The sequence below is a fragment of the Glycine max genome, chromosome 5 (genome assembly GCF_000004515.6).
Source record: "Glycine max cultivar Williams 82 chromosome 5, Glycine_max_v4.0, whole genome shotgun sequence".
Taxonomy (NCBI): Eukaryota; Viridiplantae; Streptophyta; class Magnoliopsida; order Fabales; family Fabaceae; genus Glycine; species Glycine max.
Genome location: NC_038241.2, coordinates 5,427,856 through 5,452,057, shown reverse-complemented (window position 1 = coordinate 5,452,057; position 24,202 = coordinate 5,427,856). Strand labels below are relative to the sequence as shown.

The window sequence follows — 24,202 nt, the reverse complement described above, 5'->3', positions numbered from 1 at the left end:
TTCCGCGACCGTAAGATCGTTGGAGCCCCCAGAATTATGCAATTGCTAACTTTTGCACGTGGAATAGCGGGTCCCATTTCTAAGTATCACTAATTGTGGCTGTAAATTGACCACAACTTCTCTACAAAATCATCATGTAAGATATTCTTTACTATTTTTTATGTTCAAAAACATTCATGGTAATTTTTATGATATTATCAGTACCAAATATTCATTTATTTTACTAACAATTAATTTTTTTGTTAAATAATATGAATGATTCACTTTTATGAGAGTCTCCCATCTCAATTATTTCTTTACTTTCTTTCATCTACAAAGTGTCACTACACCAAAAATAATTTTTTGCGACAATTATTAAATTTCATATTTTAGTTAAAAAATTTAAGTTAAATTTCACTCGGATGAAGGATATGATGATTGTTTCAGAATAGTTTAGTGAGTTTTAATTTATTTAATTTTCTGTATTTTGTTAAAAAAATAATGTCCATTATTCAAACTACTCTTCACACGCTAATTGTTATAAAACATTATTTTAATAGAAACTTTTTTTTATTGAAATTTTTTCTTTCTTTCTGAAAGTCATGCAATTCATATCACGAGAATTAAAGAGGTTATTGAGATAAAATTTAAATAAAAAAATGTTTTGGAGAATTTTTTTTAAAAAAGTTAAAATTTATTTGTTTTAAATAACTATATATGAGTTATTTTTTTATTTACATTTAAGATTAGAGCCAATAGCAATTTGGTTGGATTTAAAATTTTAAACAACAAAGTAGGAAGAATTTAATTGTAATGCATTAAATTTTTAATGATGAGCTCGTTAATTTTTATAATAATTATGTAGAATAATTTTTAACTAGTTAATATAAAAAAATTACACTGACATCATATAAAAATTAAATTTAAACAAAAATATTATCATCGATAAAAATTAACAAAATTGATCAATTTTATGATATATTATATATGTATATATATTCAGTATATTTAATTAAGTTTCAATTTATAACTTTACTAGCATTTATTCTCGTGTAGCTCTATAAGATTGAAAATCCATTTTGTTTTAAATTTGGACCTTCTAGAGTACTCCGATCGATAACTCTGTTAAAAAAAATGATGATGATGTATATCCCGACAGCCTGCCAAACCCTCACATTACCATTAACTAATAGGCCAACAGCAATTATTACATGTTTAATCAAATCCTTACATTACAACTAGCTATTTTGCCTATACTAGCAACGATTAAATTATTAATTTAAAACTAATTAGAATTCGGTGGTGTTTGATGGGAGTGTTTTCTGTTTTTATTTTTAAAGAAAATAAAAAATAATAATAAAACTACATTTGTTTAGAATTTTGAAAGTATTTTTTTGAAAATATTTTTAAAAATAGGCACAAAATTAAAAACAACATATCAATATTTTTAATTTTTATGAAGAAATGAAAACACCATAGAGTATTTTATTTTTGATATATGCTTTATAAATCTTAAAAATTTGAAAATGAAAATTATTTTTAGAAAAAAAAAACACTCAAATCAAACGGTACGTTAGTTTCTTAAAGGTTTTTTTTAATTAAAATTAGATATTTATTTCGACAATCTAGTAATACTGCATATGTTAAAATAAAAACGGTCATTAAAATAAAACCTTATTTAAAAATAATAACAAAAATTTAGATGATATATAATAACTTTTATTCTTTCAAGTAAAGTATAAAAAAATAATTGATAGATTTTTTATTCAAAAATCATAGAAGCAAATAATGACTATTAAATCACTTCATTAAACAAAAATAAAACTCTAATAAATAAGTTTTGAATTAGTCTATGTATGCATTTTTTTTACGAAAATTAAACTATTAATATAAATAGGCTAAAATACTCTTTTTTTCTCAATTTTTATTTTATATATTCAATTTGGTCTTTTTATTGTTAAAAATTTAAGCTAATTCCTTAATTTTAAAAATTACATCAATATTATCATTTATGTTTAATTGATTAGAATGGCATTGGTGGCTAAAACGAGTAAAAGTGGCACGTGTCAGATTTCACTAACACCTATAGCTGTCAAAGTGGGTCAAGTCAGTCGAAGATGGGTTGCTCAAAAGGAAAAAAAAAATTGCCTAATTAATAATAAGAAAGCAAGAATAATAACTTAATCAAGAAAAAAGAGTGAAAAAAAAGGTCAAGCCTAATCATAATTGTTGTGCTGTGTGACTAGTGAGTTTTTTTTGTAGCATTAACATGTCTTTGGTTCGCTAGTCAACATAGCCCAGCACAGGTCAGGTGGGTCATATTTTATACATAAATGAAATGGAAAAAAAATAATCCAACCTGATTCAAATTTGTGATGGATCGGGTGGCTTGTCGATTGTAACCCATTTTGATGATTATATATTTTGATCAATTAGATGAAAATAACAAAATTTGACATGATTTTGAAAATTAAAGAATTAAATTAAAACTTTTATTATAAAGAAATCAACTTACATCGATTAAATAAAAAAAGGTAATTAAAATATTTTTTTCAATAATCAAATGGAACCTCATATATTATTAAGATAGCAGCACAAGTAGGGCCATGACATAGAATAAAACATACATGTCCTTTGTGGCTAATACAAAGGAAAATCCAACCACAAAGCTGAACCAAAAATCACCTAAAATATATATGCTTCAAACAGTCCTGAAGCTTGAAGTATACGTACAAGGAACAATTGCATACTCAAAAGATTGAAGCTATGAAAATTAAAGACCATCATATACCCAATATATATATTTCTAGTCACACGTAACCAACCAGTGGCATAACCAAGCAAACACCAACGCCCCTGACCTCTAAATACAGCAGCACCTCACCACAAGGACCAACTCCAGCCAAACCGCAGCAGACCATAAACAATCCACCAAGCAATCCTACAAGCATCTGATACGCAGCTTTCAGCACCACGAACTCAGGCCAAAAATAAAGATACCTTTCAAATTAACAAGCATTCCCCAGGACCAATTTCCCACGGTACAAAGGAGCTAAAATCCTGTGCTCACTAGATCTATCTATTCCACGACCAGCTTTGAAAGAGTATTTCATAGATTACTTTATCCCGGTGAAAGGTTGCACCTCTAAGCACCATGTTGTTCCTCCAGTTCCATATAACACAAGATACAGCACTCCATATAATCCTCCATTTTCTATTTGCCGACTCCAAAACTATAAATAAAAAATTAAAACAATAATTTAGTCATATAAATTTTATAGATGTGCATAATTTTAATATATAAAAATATGTATACAATCAATACATCATATGTTTGAATAACAAATGTTATTAATTTGAGTAAAATTAGATTTAAATTCCTTAAGTAGGATTTGAAGTTCAAATCTTATAATTAAAAAAAATGGAAAGAGAGATTTAATGGGTGACCTGTAAGGTTATCTAAAGGAGAATAATCATTAATAAAATAAATAAATATTTTACATTTAATATTAAGGTGATTCAAAATATATTATTTGTTTATATTATTTATTATATTGTCACTATAACCGGGAAAAGTAATTTGAATGTCGATGGTTTTTTCTTCCATTGATCTCTTAAATTGAGGGGAAATGCATGGTTCAACAAGTTACTAATAATATGATGGACTCTCTTGTGTTCCCGACATTTTCAACTAACACTTGATTAGTAATATGTCGTCCCGTAATATACATTTTCAACCAATACTTGAATCAGAAAAAGAATATTAAACTCTATTTCTTAATGTCCACGGTCTAATCTTTATCAAAATCTAAAACACTACTAAGTCGAAAGATACACCTTGAAATACAATTTTATTATTATGCATGGCTTAAATAGATCATACCATGCATGGTAAAAAAAGGTAACGAATCGTATGCAGCTTTTTCCTCCTTAATAGAGGACTAAATTGGATGTCGCCAGTTAGTGACCTCTTTTTGGGGACGAGGGAATTGGACGATAGTAAAATAGAACGGCCGAGTAATTTATTTGATCAGTTGGTGATCTCATTCTTCAAAAATACAAAAGGAAAGGGCAAAAATAAATTAAGAAGGATTTTTTTTATATGATCCAAATAAATTTTATATAATAGAGGGTATATGGGTAACCAAACCCTTTTACATTATGAACCACTACCCTGCAAAATCCCACAACACACATATAATCTGCTCCAGCTCCTAAACTATTGACGCAGCATATATAAAATCTCACAGCATCCAGCAAGCATATTTGTTCAGCCCCTGCATACGTAATCTGGTACTATTACATCAGTGACCCCCTTCATAAACGTGCCCAACATATTTATTAATTTTCCAAACGATTATTTGTCATATAATGATCATTTCTCAATCAAACAAATAACACAGTTCATCATCTTTGGTTCCCTTGCGTAGACAAGCAAGCATATCGGGAACTTATTTATTAATTTATTGCAACACTCTAACCTTACAATTTAAAGAACACGGAAAGGAAGGAATAACGAGAAGTTAACCCTCTATGCACGTACAAGATTCACACGCTGATCAATAGACTTTGAAAAAAAAAAATGGAAAGCCACAACTAGCAAACACGAAGAAAAAGTAGATAGGATGATTAACATGTTTGGTTTCATGTTTCGGATACGACTTTTCATGTTCTAGATGTGATTTTAAGAAGCTAATAGTTGTAGCTTACACATCCCAGACATGATTTCTCCATCCTCAACGAGTTTTCAAACATGCTATATATATATATATATATATATATATATATATATATATATATATATATATATATATGATATGTTGTGTATAGGCTATATTAGGCACATTGGAAATCACGGGGAACTTTCCTTGAGCAAACATTGAGAAGTAAGCTGAGTGAGAGTGGAAGGTTGAGGTTGATGCCCAAAACGTTTGCTTTGAGAGCAGTGCAAAGGCACACTGCAGCCTCAAGGTCAACGAGCCCATCGAGAAGGGAGCAGCAAGGGGTTACTGGTGGTTGACCCAAAGTCACGTTCAACAACCCTTTTAGCACGTTGGCACATACACCTAGCTTGAGTGCGTCACGGGGGCACGATGAACCCGAAGGACTAGGGTTGGGGTTGGCCTTTGGCTTTGGCTTTGGACTAGGGCATGAATAACTACCGCATGCAGAGACAAGTGAAAAGGAGAGGAGGTTGAGTGCGAGGAAAAGAGCAAGGGAGGAACAAGTTTTGGAAGCCATCTTCACTAGGAAATGCTAATATTGCTAGTTAACTGCTAGAGCTTAAAAGAAGAGTGTTTGTGAAGATGGGAGTAATTTGGTGTGGATGGGGTTTATATAGTGCTCATGGTGTTTGGAAGTGTCAAAGGGAATATGATGACGAATATATTAAAAAATTAGCAAGTAGTTAGTGTATCATGCAAATATATAGGTAAAATATACAAACTTAAATTGAATGACATTTCAAAATTAAATTGATTTAGTATAGGGTGTAATTAGGTCTAATTGAATCAAGTTTAAATTATTCCAAAATTATTCAAATTGAATTTGTTACGTAAAACAGAGTCTACGAACACTCGAGATGAATGCAACAAATGAGAGGGAAAAGGAGAAAACGAGAGTAAAGAGGCAACATGTAATTCTCAGCAGAAGAGGGACTCATGCATTAATCAATCATGAACGTACAAAAGTTGATAAATACAATGTATTTATACCCATAGACTCTAACAGAAAACAATTATTTCTATTATGGAAGTTATAACAGAAATTAACCAACTAACTGAGTATAATTTCTCTCATCTGTCCTGATCGTCCAGACCATGATCGTTCAGCCACACACAACAATTCCCCACCTTGGTTGGACGTCATGCTCCTTCAACCTTCATGATTTGCACACACTGTTTGAACTTAGGCCCTGGTAATGCCTTCGTCGATGTCTCCGCTGGATTGTTTTTAGTGTGGATCTTCTCGACGACTACTTCCCCCTTTGCAATAACCTCCCTCACAAAGTGCAGCTTAACATCAATGTGCTTCGTCCTCTCATGGTACGTCTGGTTCTTGGCCAAGTGAATGCCACTTTGGTTGTCACAGTACACCTTAACACCATTCACCTTAGTATACAAGCTCGTTGCCATACCCTTCATCCACACAGCCTCTTTGATTGCCTCAGTGAGAGCAATGAATTCAGCTTCAGTTGTGGATAGTGAAACCACATGCTGTAGGTTGCACTTCCAACTCACAGTGTTACCACAGAACTTAAACACATACCAGTAAGTGACCGTCTAGTGTCGAGGCATCCAGCATAGTCTGAATCAACAAATCCAACCACATCGTCCATTGAGCTCTCATGCTTGGCATACAACAATCATGCCTTGTACGTTCCCTTCAGATATCTGAAGATCCACTTCAGAGCTTCCCAATGTATCTTCTCTGGTTTTCCCATGTACCTGTTAACTAAACTCACAGCATATGCCAGGTCGGGCCTTGTGCGGATCATCAAATACATGAGGCTGCCCACTGCATTCGCATATGGAACCTTCTCCATGTATGTTGCTTCTTCCTTCGTCTGAGGTGAATGCTGATGAGAAAGTTTGAAATATTGGGCCATGGGTGTCAACACTGCCTTGGACTGATCCATGTTGAACGTCTTCAGCACCTTAGCTACATAGCTCCTCTGATCCAGGCACAACACTCCCTGGACCATGTCCCTCGTGATCTGCATCCCTAGAATCTTACTTGCAGCACCCAAATTCTTAATTTCAAATTCCCTTTCCAATAGCACTTTAACTTCCTCAATATCTGCCTTGCATCTGGACGCAATCAACATATCATCTACATACAGTAGAAGATATGTGACAACCCCATCCACAATGAACGTATCAAAACGTTTGTACCATTGTCTTGGAGATTACTTAAGGCCATTGAGAGACTTCTTCAACAAACACACCTTGTCGTCCATGCCCTCCTCTATGAAGCCTTCTGGTTGCATCATATGGATCTCCTCATCCAGTTCTCCATGTAGAAAAATTGTCTTTACGTCCAACTGCTCCAACTCCATGTCCTGCTGGACGACCAAGGCTAGCACCATCCTGATTGATGAGTGTTTCACAACAAGCGAGAATATCTCATTGTAATTGATACCCTACCTTTGTGTAAACCCTTGTGACACCAATCGTGCCTTGTACCTAGCCTTTTCCATTCCTGGAATTTCCTCCTTCAGCTTGTACAGCCATCTGCAGCTAACCAACTTGGACACCTTTGGCTTGTCTACTAGCACCCAAGTGTCATTCTTGTGCAACGAGTCTATCTCTTCCTGCATAGCAATCGTCCACTCCTTGGAGTGTTTTCTATTCACAGCATCCACATAGCTCTTCGGCTCGCTTCCCTCAATGTCCTCAGCAACATTGAGGGTGAATGCAACCATGTCAGCATAACCAAACCGATTTGGTGGGTTGCTGACCCTCCTTTCCTTATCTCGTGATAAGAGATAGTCCTGCAAGTCTAAATGCATGATGTCAGCCTCCTGTTCCTCCCCTTGCGTCTTGACTCTGGCACCAGACGACCCATGCTCTGGACGCTCCACTTCAGCACTTGTAGACCCAAGTAGTGGACGACCCCTTCCTGCACTAGACGATCCTGCACCAGACTCCACCTCTAACTGGACGCTCTCCTGCGTCCACACTGCCTTCCCTTTACTTGAATCCTCCTTCAAGTGATACATTTCAGACTCCTTGAACACAACATGCCCCTTCTCCATGCACCATAACCTATACCCCTTTACTCCTTGTGGGTACCCCAGAAACATGCACTTCAAGGCCCTCGGTTCAAGCTTGTCTTGTCTAATGTGAGCATATGTCACACACCTAAACACTCTCAAATTCTTGAGGTTGGGTGAATGATCACTCCACATCTCTTCAGGAGTCACCATGTTGGTGGCAGTGGACGGACACCTATTGATGAGGTAACAGACTGTCATCACAGCCTCACCCCAGAAATGCCCCGAACAATTACTGTCAGACAACAAGCATCTGACTCTCTCCATAATCGTTTGGTTCATCCTCTTTGCAAGTCCATTCTGTTGAGGTGTTCCCTTGATCCTTCTATACCTTTCAGTCTCATTCCTTTTACAGAACTGATTGAATTCATCAGAACAAAACTCCAAACGATTGTTAGTCCTCAGCTTTTTGACCTTCTTGCTAGTTTGAGTTTCAACCAACACCTTCCACTCTTTGAACTTAGCAAAGACTTCATCCTTACTCTTAAGGATGAAAACCCATACCTTCCTCGAAAAATCATCAATGATGGATAGGAAGTACCTTGCTCCACTGTGTGAAAGAACATACGTAGGCCCCCATAGATCGCTATGGATGTAGTCCAGAGTCCCCTTCAAATGGTGTTCAGCAACAACAAACTTCAACCTCTTGGCCTTGCCGTAGATGCAGTGCTCACAAAACTCCAATGCGTCCAGACTCTTCTTGCCAAGCAACTTCTGCTTGCTAAGTTCTCTTATGCCTCCTTCACTGATGTGACCAAGTCTCTTGTGCCAGAGACTTGCCTGAGAGTGCATCTGTGCAGTCACAATAGCAGCACTAGATGATTTAGTGCTGGACGACGCAATGTTGAACGATGTTGTGTTTCCTTCTAGGAGATACAAGCCATGCACCAATCTCCCTTTCAGGATCACTAATGAACCTTCGTGACCTTCAGGACTCTGCCTTTAACCTTGCATGTGTGCCCCCTACTTGTCCAACATACAAAGAGAAATTGAATTTCTCTTCAAGTCAGGCACATGCCTCACCTCCTTCAGTGTCCTGATGGTGCTGTCTGCAAGCCTCAACTCTATAGCTCCAATCCCAACCACCTTGCAGGCTTTATTGTCACCCAAAAGAACCTGGCCTCCGTTGCATTCTTCATACGAACAAAACCAGTTCTTCTCAGGGCACATGTCGAATGAGCACCCAGAGTCCAGCACCCACTTTGGTTTTATCTTCACGTCTGAAACACACATGACGTCTGTGCTGTCATACCCTTCTACAGCCACGTCCGCATCACCATTCTGACTCTTTTGATTGCCCTGCTTCTTTTTCCTTGTGTCTGGGCAATCTTTCTTCATCACTCCCACACACAAAGCACCTTCTTTTCCTTCCATCATGTGACTTCGATCTTGATCCCTTCTTGTTCTTGGGATCCTTCTTCTCCATTCTGCCCTTCGTGTACAATCCTTCAGCGTCCTGATAGCCACCTCCCTCTAATTTCTTCTTCAACTCCTTCGAAAATAGGGCAGCCTTCGCCTCATCCAATGACATATATGAGCGTGTCTGAGAGGCTATCATACTCACTTGGTAATGATCTGAGCAGCAACAACGCTTGATCCTCATTGTTCACCTTGATTTCAATATTCTCCAGATCAAGAATGATCTTATTGAAATCATCCAAGTGATCCTCTAAGGATTTACCCGATGACATCTTGAACGTGTACAACCTCTACTTCAAGAACAACTTATTGGCCAAAGATTTGGTCATATATAGGCTTTCCAGCTTGAGCCACACCACCGCAACAGATTTCTCCTTTGATATTTCCCTTAGAACCTTGTCACCCAGGGAAAGAATCAAAGCATTGTGCGCCTTGTCAAGCAACTCTTTCTTCTTACTCTTCGACAAATGCATTGGGAGGTTCTTCCCATCAAGAGCAACATCCAGCCCCTGATGAACCAGCAACACCCTCATCTTTATCCTCCACAGGCTGAAATCATTCTTGCCTGTGAACTTCTCGATATCAAACTTCGCAGAACCCATTCTTTGATGCAGAAACCTTTGTTAAACAATCAGGAAGTTGTTTCAAAGATCAAAGAATACCCCCAAGGATCAACTCCAACCTTGAGCTCTGATATCAATCTGTTACCCAAAACAGAGCCTACGAACACTCGAGATGGACGCAACAAACGAGAGAGAAAACAAGAAAACGAGAGTAAAGAGACAACAAGTAATTCTCAGCGTAAGAGGGACTTATGCATTAATCAATCATGAACGTACAAGAGTTGATAAATACAATGTATTTATACCCATAGACTCTAACAGAAAATAATTATTTCTGTTATGGAAGTTATAACAGAAATTAACCAACTAACTGAGTACAATTTCCCTCGTCTGCCCCGGTCGTCCGGACCATGATCGTCCAGCCACACACAACAGAATTGCTTCACGTTTCATGATCTTTATATAAGCACCCTAATGAAACTAATCCTATCTTTATCGAAACTTTTTGAGTCACTAAATTCAATATGCAAAAAATTATTACACGGATGATCACTTGTTGATGATTTCAATCAATCTTTAAATGAAAAATAATTAAATATTATGAATTATTTTCTCTTAAATTAAATTTAATAACTTATGTACGTGTCACGTGTAATAATTTATTCTCTTTATTCTTTTTTTTTCTATCATTCTCTAATAAAATTTATTAGAAATTATTAATTTTAATGAGTTTTATTTTTTATTTAACGATTCTATCTCCTAGTTTAAAAGTGGAACATTTCAAATCAGTAATTTTAAAAAAAAAAAGCTAGAAATAAAGTCTTAATTAAGAAAGGGTCTCATAAGCATTTGACTATAAGAAATGGGAAAATATAAAAAAGGAAAAGGCTAGAGGAGTCCGGTCCAAGTCCAAACCCATCCCACTAATTTTGTGTGATAATGGGGGTGCCCTATTAATCTCTCTATGGGAAGGGAGCAGCAAAATAGCGTAGCTGCAGTTATTGCATAGTGCGACCATTCGTGACTGAAAGAGATTGAGAGAGAACGAGCTTGGAAGAAAGTCAAGGTTGGCGAACTAAGATCAAAGATCCTTATCAAGAGACATCCTAATATTATTTTTTTATCAAACAAATTAATTTGTTAATTTTATTAAAATATCGGTAAGCAGAATTTTAATCTTGAGACTTCTCTTTTTTCCTTTATGTTTAAATTCTTATTTTTCAATCATCAAATCAATCTTGTATTTTTGGAGTAACACGGTGTCCATCCATGATGGCAGAAGCTCTGGTACCCTGAGAAAAAATAAAAACGATTGTGCTGAAGTGCTGCAGAGCTCTAGAACGAAAGTTCAGTGTATATGCGTTTGGATTGGATCAGATTATTCGGGTTTGCAAACTTATAAACCGATACCGGAATCGAATAATATCAGGTTAGATAACCATAAAGTGAACCGAAATTTGCTGTAAAAAAAAGTGAACTGAAACTGATTATTGGAACCAAAACATAATAGTAGTCGATCTAATTAAAACTTACAAGTAAAATTGATTTTTTTTTCTAATTTATTTTTTAGGTTCAATTTAATTTTTTAAAAATTAGTTTGATTTAATTTTCTAATTTTTTATATTTAATTTGATTTTTAAATTTTTAAAAATTGATTCAATTTAATCTTTTTTTAAATTAATTTGAGTGGTTCTGTCATCTAAATTTGATCATTTCATCTAAATGTATGATGATTTACAATCATTATTAAGTGATTTTAAACGATCATAAAATATAATTTTTAAATATTATTGATTGAATTTAGATAATATAATTAAATTGAATCAATTTTAAAAATTAAAAAAATAAATTGAATCCCAAAAGAATTTAATGAGTAAATTGAATTAAAAATAAATTAATTTAACCAAACTTATAAATACAATACCTGAAAACTATAAGTAAACACTTGAACTTATTACATAAATTTAAGTACATGCTCTTGTGTGAACATGGGAATTTTAGCCGGCGGGGAAAGCCCTTAAATTAAGTTTTGGACACTTGTGATCTGTGATGTTGGGACTTCCATCAATCGGTGGATCAGAGAGTATGCAGGGCGATTTAATTTGGTCGAGGAAAAAAAGAAGAAAAAGAAAGAAAATTGTAAAAAAAAATATTTGAATTAAAATAGAATATTAAAAGTGTGAAATATTATACATGTTTTTTTTTTATATAAAAATTCCTTTTTCTTTTATTTTCTCGCAACCAAACCCACCCGAGAGATTTTGCACGTGGAATAGTGGGTATTGTTATAAGTATCACTTTTTCTTTTGGTGTGTGCATAATCGGAAAGTATTTTGGGTTTCTAACTATTAGGCATCCAGCAAATTTTCACCCATCGGGTTAATTTATTTGAGAATAAAGTCATATTACAAGACTCTATCTATTCTCAAGTCAAAATCAAATCCTAATGATTTGATAAAGAAATTAAGTGTCGAATAAGTTTTGACAATAATTACCTGTTAAGGTTTTAAATTGACGACACACTTTTTACAAATTCTTGTTTGTTAGATGTGATTAATTTGGTTGCATTTAAACTTTTGGCTAAATTATTAATTTAGCACGTCCTTCTATTTATTTAATTAATTCAATTTGATTTTTTTATTATTAAAGAAGTTTAACTTAATTCCTTAATTTTTAAAATTGATACTATATTATCATTTCTATATAGGTACGAAACGGCGTTAACTTCTTATATATGTAGCACAATAAAATAATAACATGTAATGACCACGTAGGATATTTCTGATAGAAGTTTAAATGGCATTAACAGGAAAGGTACACATGCATCAGTTTTGAAAAAAATACCAAAATTAATCTTTTTAATAAAAAAACCAAATTGAATTAATTAAACAAATAGAGAAACTAAATGATAGTTTAGCCTAAATAAATACCAAAATTTGGATTTAAATGTATTATGTTGTTTTTGTAGGCATATGATTGTAAAGAAATGTTCATGTGGATCACCGAGATTTTTAATTTCTTCAAAGACATTTAATTTGTTGGCATTTATAGGCAGATTGTTTTCACCCAATTAAGTTTTTTTTCATGCACGCTATTTAGGATTTGAGTTTCTTAATTAGTGCATGCTCAAAGGATCTGAATCTAATGCCACATAGGTCAATCACTTTTTTTTTTTTTTGAAAAATTGTAAATTATATTAAACCCAAAATAATATAACAATAAACGGGGCATACTCTGCAACTAGAGAAAATCAAAAGTCTCCCTAATATAAGAAGGCCTATATCAAGATGTTAAAACAAATATAACAGGTACGTTTGTCTATATATAAAAAACTTAATCTTACTAATAATCTCTATTACAGAAAATTGATAATCTTTAAAAATCAGTTTGTTCTTAAACAGCCAGATGCAGTAGACTATAATTGTTATAGTCAGACAACGAAATTTTCCTTGAACACTGTGGATCTGCCCTTAATTAAAGAGTCAGTAATGCGCTGCAAAGAAGTGAAACGCTTGCGGAAAGGAGCCAAATCACGAATGTGAGTCCAAACTTGGAGAGATTTCCTATAAGAAAAGAACAAATGAGCATTTGACTCAGTCTCATTTGAACATAAAGGGCCGAGGGAACCCTTATTAAAAAAAAACAGCTTTGTCAAGGTTCCTTTTAGCAAGCTATAGGTGTATTGTGTTGTTTGTGATAAAGTTATTAATTTTTGAAATAATTATTTTAAAAATTAAGTGTATCATTTTTAATTAGTTAATATCAAGGAGGTCTTTGTGTTTGTATGTAGTTCAATTTTGCATTAGGGAAACTTTTGAATCTTTTTTAAGAGTTATAAGATTGAAATAGTGATGAAAGAAAAATGAGAGAAGAAGGAAAAAAAAAAGAGGTTATAAATTTGAGAATTTTTACTAACAAAAACTAACTACTAATAATTAATATTTATTGATAAAAAAATATCAAAGAGGTTTAATTCCATTGATCGAGCCATGTGTGTACGTTGTCGTAAACTCTTGGATATTTGAATTCTATTCCTATAAATAAAAAATAAATTTTAAGGAGTTAATATAGTATATATATGTATAATTCAATTAGAAATTTAAATTATTGATAATTAATAGAATTTATTCTCGTATACCTTTTTTTAAGTATTTATTTTCGTGTACCTCTTTTTTTTTTAAGATTGAAATTCTATTTTGTTTAAATTTGGAATTTCCAGAGACCCCACCGATAACTTCTAAATAAAAGAAAAATGTGTATCACGACAGCCTATCAAATCCCCACATTACCACTAGCTAATTGGCTAATAGCTATTATTACATTTTTAATCATATCCTCACATTATCACTAGCTAATTGGCTGGCTAATAGCTATTCTTAAATTATGAATTTGAAGAAAAGAAAACTTAGGCTTAGTTTCTTAAAAGTTTTTATAATTAAAATTAATTTTTTTTCGATAATCCACGCAATATAAGTTAGAATCAAAAGTTGGGGTTCGTTATCAAAATAAAAACCTTAGTTAAAAATAATTTCAAAAACATTTTAAGGTACTGTATTTATAAGTTATATTCTTTTAATTAAACTACAAATAATCAAATAATATAATTTTTTTCTTCGAAAATATGAGAAATAAATAATGACTATTAGTTAATATGGATAGTTAAATCCATGTGTAATATATTAAAGAAAATACTTTAAAGACTTGCAAAAAGCTTAGAAAGTATTGTAATTTAGTCCCATATATATATATATATATGTGCTTCTTCTTAGATTTTCATATTCCGTTTCTTTCATGATATGCAATATAATTTCAATACCTATCTTATCTTTTTTGTCGTTTTCATTTGCGTCATAAAATCTTCAGGATTGAAAAAGAAACCAAGGGCAAATTAGTATGTAATTGTATTAATTAGATTTATGTTTAAAATATTTTATAAAAAATCCCAATAAAACAAGCAAAATTTAGATATTGAAAAATACAATTATTAAGAAACTTTCCTAATGGTAATGCCGGGCGAGAGTATCCTGTTTCAAGACAAAAAAAATTAACCACGTTTTTTTAATAAAGAGAGAAAAAATTATAATGTAAAAAATTTTATATTGTCGTACAATCATAAATTATTATAAATAATAACTTAATAAATTTGTTTCAGATTAATGATAAATTGTCATTGAATGATATTTTAAAAATATTTTATAATGTGTTAGTGCATTATTATTAAATTTTAAAAAAATAATTATGTAAAATTTGATCATTTTTCAACACGAAACATTCATCTAGGAGCCTATACTAGGTACAGAAGTCTGACAAACTAATAGGCACTGAAATTATTAGAACGTTATACACTTATACTAAATTCTTTTCATTTTAAAAAAAGTGCTTGTTTAGACAATCCTTTGTGAACAAGTCCGAAATTATTGACTTAAACTGATTGCAAATTTAATATTAAGATCATATCTAAGTTTTCCACGCGTTTTGGCCGTGAAATGTTCTTAATTTGTGTGTATGGGGGGGATTGCGTGAAGTCACATTAACCAATTTTATATTATGCGTTTGTAAAATAAATAAATAAATTATATTACGCAAAGTTCGCAAATTATTTGCCTTAACAAATGTCAATATAATTTAATTAAGATATACACAAATTTATATATTTTTTATTACGATATTTTTTATGTACATTATATATCATTCAATTATAAATTTTTATGTATAAAAAAATTCTCAATTTTTATAACAATTATTTTAAAAATTATATCTAAAATAATTTTAAATTAATTAACGGTGTAAAAAATTTTATATTAACAATATACGAAAATTAAACTCTAAATCTTCTAAATATGCTAGATTTCAAAATATATCCCATAGTGTCTCCTATAGACAATTTGGACCTTAACAAGTAACAACAAATTTTACATATAGTACAACAAATTAATGCACCAATTTGCGAACGGAAAAAAACAACTTACCAACATTAGTGAATAGCCTTATAGCCACGACCAAGACTAGAATTCAATCAAATACAACAAAGAGATAAAATCAAATGATACATTTTAAAAACAAAGTTGTTACTTATCAACCATAAAGGCCAAGCCATAGAGTGCCATATTAAGCATATGGAAAAATCGTCTAATCCTTTTGATTTTTCCTAAATGATCATTAATACCTCAACGGCAAACAATATTAAAAATAAGTCATTAATAAAATACGATCAAATTATATAAGACTTATTGCAATTAAATATAACTGAATAATTTATTCTTTACATATGAATTGCAACAAATATATATATATATATATATATATATATATATATATATATATATATATATATATATAATTAAACTCTTCGTATATAATTATTAAGGAAGGTTTCTGTACCCAAACAAAAATGAGGAAGGTTTGATAGAGGTACACAAGTAGTAGTAAAATACCAATTTTCGATCACAGAAAGGGCACCAGTCATGTCAAGTAATAAAGTTAAAAACAGTATGATTCTCACAAGGAGTTTTTGCAAATACCAATATTACTAATGGCCTGGACTATTTGAGTACCCCAAAAATACGTGAAAGTAATGCAAATCAAAACAGAAATCACATACATGAAAAAAGAAAAATTATTTAGAGACAACTGGGGTATGAATCTCCTTTCTCTTCACCCTATGTAGCAACCTAATTAATTTAATAAAATATAATTCTTCTATTAATTTGTAATTTGAATATGTTGATTTAAATTAAGCCTAATTTCTTATAGGTTTTGGGATCAGAACATGATACCTAACTATGAATCAAATGAAAGAATGGGTGCCACTACCATATTTTATTAAGAAAACATATGAAAACATCCTAATGAAATGTCTCAACCTAGACATAGATTCAGGAGTTAACTATGCATAAGAAAGATATTAATATTCTATCACATTATTTTTCAACAGTTACGTATCCTTTAACATAATGTATGAAATAATGATTGCCTTTTCCTTTAGCTTATTAAGTTGTTAAAAATAATTTATTTTATTTTATTGTGAATTTCAGAATGTAAGTATATTTTTTTGAAGATTGTTTTGATCTCATCAAAATTGTTCTTACGTATTTTTGGGTACAATGGGGAAATCAAACCTATTTAATTCTTTAAAAATATTTGTGTGCTGATGGTTTTCAATAAAATTTGGCATCACCGATCTAGTTGTTTAATCGTTGCATCTCATGTCATCTCTCTATATTGTCTAGTTAGGTTTCCATGCTTTTTCTTCTCTTTTTAGTGTAATTTCATTGTGTTTTTCCGTTGACGTGTTCCATTCTAGGACTTGTTATGGTGTAACTGTCTTGTTTCATTTTAGGTTTGACTGATCTTGGAAAGGATTAGAACTCAGAGACCCAAATTGGGAAGGTTTTTATTGCACTTGCATGGCAAAGAAATTCATAGGGAGAAGAGTGATTAGGATTACAACCATGGTTAAGAAGCTAATAGGAGGCCGAAATCACCAGAGATAAGATCACTGGGGGGCGAGCGCAATCCAATACATTTGTTATTTTGTATTTTTTTTTTATGTTGTACTTGGGCTTAATCATTTATGAGCCAAGACCTCTAAATACCTCTTTTAGGTTGTCTTTTAGGGGATTATAGACACTTTGGTTTACGCGACTTAGGATTGGAGGCCAGAACAACCCTTCTTCTCGACTCCTATAAAGACTGTGTCTAATTAAATTCACCCATATCTTTATAGTAGTTATGTTAAATTAAATCCAATAAGTTTGGTAATAATTTATAGGTGCTTCCTGCAAAACATAAAACTACTTTTGCGTTTTAGATTTTATGTTCAGATTCCTATAGTTCTAACAATTAGGTTGACCTTTCGGTTCTTTCCAAATTATCTAAGAGGTGCAAACAAGTGACCCAAAAATTCACACAAATAAAATCAATAAGAATCAAACCAAAAGAAATTCAAACATTAATAAAAGGGGCAAAACAATCAAACCAAGAAGGAGGAAGAAAGACAAATTGTTTTCAATCCCAATGTGTTGTTGCTCCTCCCCACGGTTTCCCGTAATGGGGAACTTCCAAAAAAAAAAAACTCTAAATAAATTTATTTAAATCTAAAAACCTAAAAGGGACTGAAGTTAATTACAAGTAAACCACAAAATAAACAAATGTGAAACAAAGTGTTGCAGCATGCATCACTTGCATAACCAAAATCACATTTAGAACGTGAGATTCTTGACTTAGTGTCTTTACAAAAATTGTAGATAATTTTGTCCTAAAAATTTAGGCATTGGTCTCATGTTGTTTTGATGTCTACAACTCAAGATATCCTAAAAATAATGCACATACACCATGTCTTCTAGTTGTGGAATTTGTCACTTTTTTTTTTAATTTATCTTGGAACATAGTTGCTCGTGGTCCTTCATTTGCTTGATTCAAGATTCAACATGGTTCCTAGTTCCTAATGCTCTTCGTCCATATTAAAGTCATCACAAGCATAGAACCTCAAGCATCCATGATAATCTCCTTAAGTAATTCACCTTTATAAGGATCAAAACACAAAATGAATGCAAAACTGCATGAATAAACATGCAAAACCTAGAATAAAATGCAACACATCAATGACATTTTGTGATTAATTAGTTAACAGTGTAAAAATATCTTTGCTACACTATTTATTTATAATGCATGAATAATTTATTCAGCCGATATAAAAAAATGAATGATTTATCCAATAGTTATGTTTGCGATTAATTAATTATGTCTTCTTTTGTCTTAGATTACATATTATCGGTGTTTCACAATCTATTAAGTCAAAGACTAATTATATTTGTAATGCATAATTGCACGCCACTAGTATAAGAAAATTTTACACATGAAAAAAAATTAAATATAGATTCTTTTGCTATAAATAGATTGTTTCTTCACTTGGATAAGCTTCAGATGGAAGGCATGCTAGCCTTTGGTTTATCAATATTTACATGTGTTATGTTAATATTGGATAACCATGGGTTGTTAGAATAGTGCACTGACTAATACATGGCATTGTATATGGTTTGCCTTGAGCAAGCATTGAGAAGTAAGCTGAGTGAGATTGAAAGGTTGAGGTTGATGCCTAGGATGTTTGCTTTGAGGGCAGTGCAAAGGCACACTGCCGCCTCAAGGTCAATAAGACCGCTGAGGAGGGAGCAACAAGGGGTAACTAGTGGTTGGCCCAAAGTCACGTTGAGCAACCCATTTAGCACATTGGCGCATACGCCTAGTTTGAGTGCGTCACGGGGGCACAAGCCACCTGAAGGATTGGGATTAGGATTTGGATTGGGGTCAGGGTTAGGGTTAGGATTAGGATGTGATTGGAATTCGGGCTTAGGGTTAGGGTTGGGTTGGGGTTGGGTGTTGGACTTGGTTTTGGTTTTGGACCAGGGCTTGAACCACTACCACAATCGCATGCAGAAACAAGTGCGATGAAGAGGAGGTTGAGTGTGAAGAAAAGAGCAAGGGAGGAACAAGTGTTGGAAGCCATCTTATCTTAAACTGTTGTAGCTATCGTATATGTTTATATTCTTAATCACTAGAAAATGCTAATGTTGTGAAGATGGGAATAATTTGGTGCTGATGGTGGTTTATATAGTGCTCATGGTGCTTTGAAGTGCCAAGGTGACGAATCTATAAAAATATAATTAGCAAGTAGTTCGTGTATTATGTAAAAATTCTCATATAAAAAACATTTAAAAAGAAAAAATGATTAAACTGATAACTGATTATTTCATGAATATAAAAATAAAAATAGAAGTATTTTTTGGCAAAAATATATTAGTATTTAAATCTTTTAATTTAAAAAATAAAAATTGATTTAAATGATAGAAATAATTTTATTTGCAATTTTTAAATATCCAAATAATTTAATATTAACTAAATCAATTTAATTATTGATTAAAAATATAAAAGGGAAAATTTTATTTATGTTTGGGAAAATTAAGTAACTTCTTTATTTAATAAATTCTTATTAAAAGAGATTTTATTTATATGGTTGTATATGAAGTTTATTAAAATAAGTTAAAGCAATTTTTTTATAAGAATTTAATTTAAAAACCGTCAATATATTTTTTTAAAAGTTGTTAAATAATTAAAAATCAGTATAGAAATGATTTTTTTAATTAATTATTATAAAATATTAACAATTTTACCATATATGAAAATACGTGATTAGATGTTAATGTAAAAAAAAACTTGATATTGTCAATACTGTATATAAATTCTTTTGATAAACAAATTGTTTTTAAAGCTTATTGAAATAATTTAATTTAATATTTGACATAATTATTTAAGAGATTAATGCTTTGAACTCAAGTTTACTTTTTCCTTCCGTTCTTATTATAAAACCTAAATTAAAAGCGGTGTAGTCTTTTTTTTTATATATATAAAATTCAAGTCATGATATCTCTTATATTAATTTTTTTGGCACAAAAATACTCTTAATTATAAGTTGTTTTAGTTCAATAAATAGTAGTAAATGAAATAAATAAGTTAATCATGTATTAGACTTTTTGGAAGTCTATCTTTGTCTTGTATAAAAAATATTTTAAGAACCTTACATTGACTATCCTTATGCATAGTCAATAATAGAATAAATAATTAATGAGATATATCAAAGGAATTAAAACTAATAATAATATATTTTTTTAAAAAGAATAAAAGTACGTCTCATTAATATTAGGAATAATTTTAAAAAAATAATATATAATTTAAGATAAATTTAATGTTATTAACTAAATAATTAGTTTTTTTTATTCAAATGAGTTAATTAATTGAATCTTATAAAATAAAATAAAAATACTTTTAGTTTGATACTCCATCTAAACTCATGTATAAGAAAAAAAATAATCTTATATATTAAACTTATATATAAATAAATCTAACTAATTTTACATTCCTAAAATATTATTTATTTATTTTTATTTTTATTTTTATTTTTAATTATTTCTTTTTATTCGTGATAGTAATTTCCAATAAAGAATATTTTAAAAATATGAAATCAATTATTTTTAATTGAGTCCAAAAGATAATATATCAAAGTATTTATCATGAAGTAGTATTTATATGTGTCAAAAAGTCACAGGAGTACTAAATAATTTTCTTCTTTAAATCTGTTGAAGTACTAGTACATCCTTATAGGACAAAATCTTAGCTAAAGAAGCATGTCATATATATGAGATTTCGCGTAGAGGGGGAATACTTGAATCTTAGCTAATGAAATTATCATAATGCTTGAACACAAGTTAAGTCTTGGTCTTGACGTGGGGCTGCCTTCAATCTGTGGATCTAAGAGCAAAATTTTTACACCCATTGAGCGATTTGATTCCACTGTAATTAAGATCGTGGAATCCCCAGAATTATTCAAACGCTAACTTTTGCATGTGGAATAGCGGGTCCCATTATAAGTCCTCCACTTATTGTTGTTGGAACTTGACGACACCTTCTCTTCAAACGAATCAAACCCTTGTCAGATGTGATTAATTTCGTTGGTTTTAACATTTAACTGTTTTTTTTTTAATCAGCGAATTGGCCATAGATAACATACATGATGACAGCAGTCACAGCACTGTCGTTTTTTACCACCACCAACACAAAGATACAATAAATCCTCCTAACAAAAAATCAAACCGACATATAACAGTAACAGAGACGCCTTCATGTTGCATATGAGCACCAGTTACTCAAGACTGGATCTTAGTATATACAGCGAATACTGCATGTAAGAAGATACAAGAGAGTAAGTAATGTGCCCATCTAAACATTAACATTTTACTGTAAAAGACAAAATTTAAAATTATTGATTTCAAAATTTATTTAATTGAATTTTTAATTTATTATGCGTGAATAATTTTAATGATTAATTTTCATTTTGTAACATTTTTACAATTTATTCCTGTATCTCTTAGTACAAAAGATTGAAATTCGATTTTGTTTATCAAAAGGAGAAATGCAAGTGTGTCTCGACTGCCTATTGCCCACGGTACCGAATCACCACATAACCACTAGCTAACAGGCTAGTTATTATTATTATAGTACTTCAGAATTTGATGAAAGATATTATGTTTGGATTGGTTGTGATGAATGAAAAGAAAATAAAGAAGATAAAAATAAAAGGAATAGGTGAAAAATAATGTTAAAAATAAAGATGTTTGGTTGAAAAGATAGGGAAAATGAGTAAAAATAAATAAGAAATAATATAATGAGTCTCATCAATTTTAAATTTAATGTTCAATGTAAAAGAAAGATAAAAATAGTAAAAAATAATATTTTTTTTAGTTTAGATAAAAAAAATGGTGAAAGGCATATAAAATATTTGAATTAAAGGTATTAGATAGATACGTAAGAAAAATATTAATATTGAATTTAATATTATTATTATTGTTTACTAATAATATTTATTAATATTATTAAATATCATTATTTTTTTTATTTTTATGATAAATATTTTTTTAAAACAAATTGTATATATATATATATATATATATATATATATATATATATATATATATATATATATATATATATATAACAAATTATTAATATAACATAATCGATTATATATAACTGCCGAATCAAACTAATCGAGGAGCGCTTTTTCTCTCTTAATGGTGCTACTTACTTTATCCTACTTTCATCTAATTTTGATGTGAAATTATTGTGCTGTGGGAATCTATTTTTTTAAATCTTTCACCCCACTTTCATCCCTATCAAACACACGTCTCCCTTATTTTAAAATTACTTAAAAGCTACTTATTTTAAATTTAACATTTCTACTTTCATCGTTTTTCATTTTCACTCGTCCCTCTTTCATTCCCACAAAACTGACTATAAAAGGGACACTCATGTTACACAAGAAAGCTCATTTCTATGTAAAATCACATCGGTTCAATTTACATGTGAGAAATGTAATAAATTGGTTTTGTTCCACACGTATGTTGATGACTAAAAAAATGTACAACATCATATCAATTCAATTTATAATGTTGTATACAACGTCTCAACCATTCAATTTAATTTGATGGTTCATTTTTTTTATAGATAACTTAGATGGTTCAATTTGAAAAACACATGCAATTTTGCTGGTAGTCACCTCCTAGAAGGACATAGGATTTGTGTGGGTTAATTTCTTTGGAAGCACTTCTAAAAAAAAAATGATATGAACTTCTCCATAAACTAAAATAAGTTTTGCATTAATTAATTATTAATTAATTTGTAAAAATTCTCTCATATAACTTTTCTTATAAAAATAAAAAAAACATCTACAAATTAACTAATAACTCATTTTAACTTATGAAAAAAATTATTTTATTTTTTCTTATTTTTTTCCTAAAAATACTTCTAGAAAAGTTTATCCAAATAGACCCATACAATTTTAAACACTGGAAGTGGGGAAGGCAAATTTATTCAATCAATTAATCAATTGTTGCACTCGATCACTTCTTTTACAATAAAAAATGGAACTTTAAGTCTTCATGAAGTTATCTCCACCCTCCTACCCCTAGGTAGACCCTAATTTGTTTGCTATACTCGTTGAGGCAGTGTTGTGGGTTTAAGAAATATTTTCCTTTTGTAAATTGTATTGGGGACATCTTGATTGAGAAAAGTATTCTATTTTTCTTTTGGAAAATAGTTAATGGTACCCATGTCCTATAATACCTAGGGATATAAAGGGGGAGAAATATAGGTATGATAGATATTATAATGTGATAGAAAGAGAGAGATAAAAAAAAAAGATGGATATTGATGGGGTGTATATAATAGGTAATGATTCATGTATCACTACTCTTTTTTTTCTATACTATGTTAAGCAGGGATGGTTTAGGCACTTTTATTTGCGGTTCATTCATTTATAATTTTACACAATATTTCAACTAGTGTTCTTGCAAGATTTGTAATCGTTGACTTGTTAAGAATTCAATAGGCGTGTTTTAATAAGTACCTTGCAATTTCAATCTTGATAGTTGTATTGGGTTAAACCTCAGTGGGTCCAAACTCTACAAATTCACTTCGTGCATACTTTACTCATGACTTGAGGGTTTGTGTATTGAGCCACACCTCGGTCAACCTGAACTCTACAAACCCACTTCACGCATACTGTACTTATGGCTTGAAGGGCTGTGTATTGGGCCCACCTCAATCATCCTGAGGTAAATCACTCACAATAAAAGACCTAGGACGACTAGGCCTACATCGAGGCGTAAGAGTATCCCAATGAATCAGGAGACCCGTCCTAAAGGCTAAAGTATATAGAAGGATTAGGAGGAAGACAGAGACATTTCCACACACCTGAACTGGGGGATTGATCTAGATTAGGAACCAGGCTATGGACTTCAGAAGGCTTGTAAGAACAATAATCAGTAGGATATTTTACATTCTCTTTTGGAACTTGGAATAAGGCTAATCATTGTAAGTGATAGAGTCACCAACTGTAGATTGAATTAACCTTCCT

At 31.3% G+C, this 24,202-nt stretch overlaps 1 protein-coding gene and 1 pseudogene across 1 annotated transcript; both read right to left on the bottom strand.

The window, feature by feature from the left end:
- Positions 1-4,094: 4,094 nt before the first annotated feature.
- On the bottom strand, positions 4,095-5,308 carry LOC100804198 (pEARLI1-like lipid transfer protein 1). The gene is made up of 2 exons (XM_041015923.1): positions 4,794-5,308; positions 4,095-4,755 (listed from the first exon to the last, which is right to left on the bottom strand). Exon 1 carries the CDS (start codon positions 5,218-5,220, stop codon positions 4,816-4,818), a length of 405 nt encoding a protein of 134 aa, XP_040871857.1. The 5' UTR covers positions 5,221-5,308; the 3' UTR covers positions 4,095-4,755; positions 4,794-4,815.
- A 13,441-nt stretch (positions 5,309-18,749) lies between these two features.
- LOC100812748 (lipid transfer protein EARLI 1-like) lies at positions 18,750-19,240 on the bottom strand (annotated as a pseudogene).
- Between the last annotated feature and the right edge of the window lie 4,962 nt (positions 19,241-24,202).

Bases quoted from the DNA above. Each gene is read 5' to 3' on its own strand.
- LOC100804198 (XM_041015923.1), bottom strand. From the start codon at position 5,220: ATGGCTTCCAAAACTTGTTCCTCCCTTGCTCTTTTCCTCGCACTCAAC.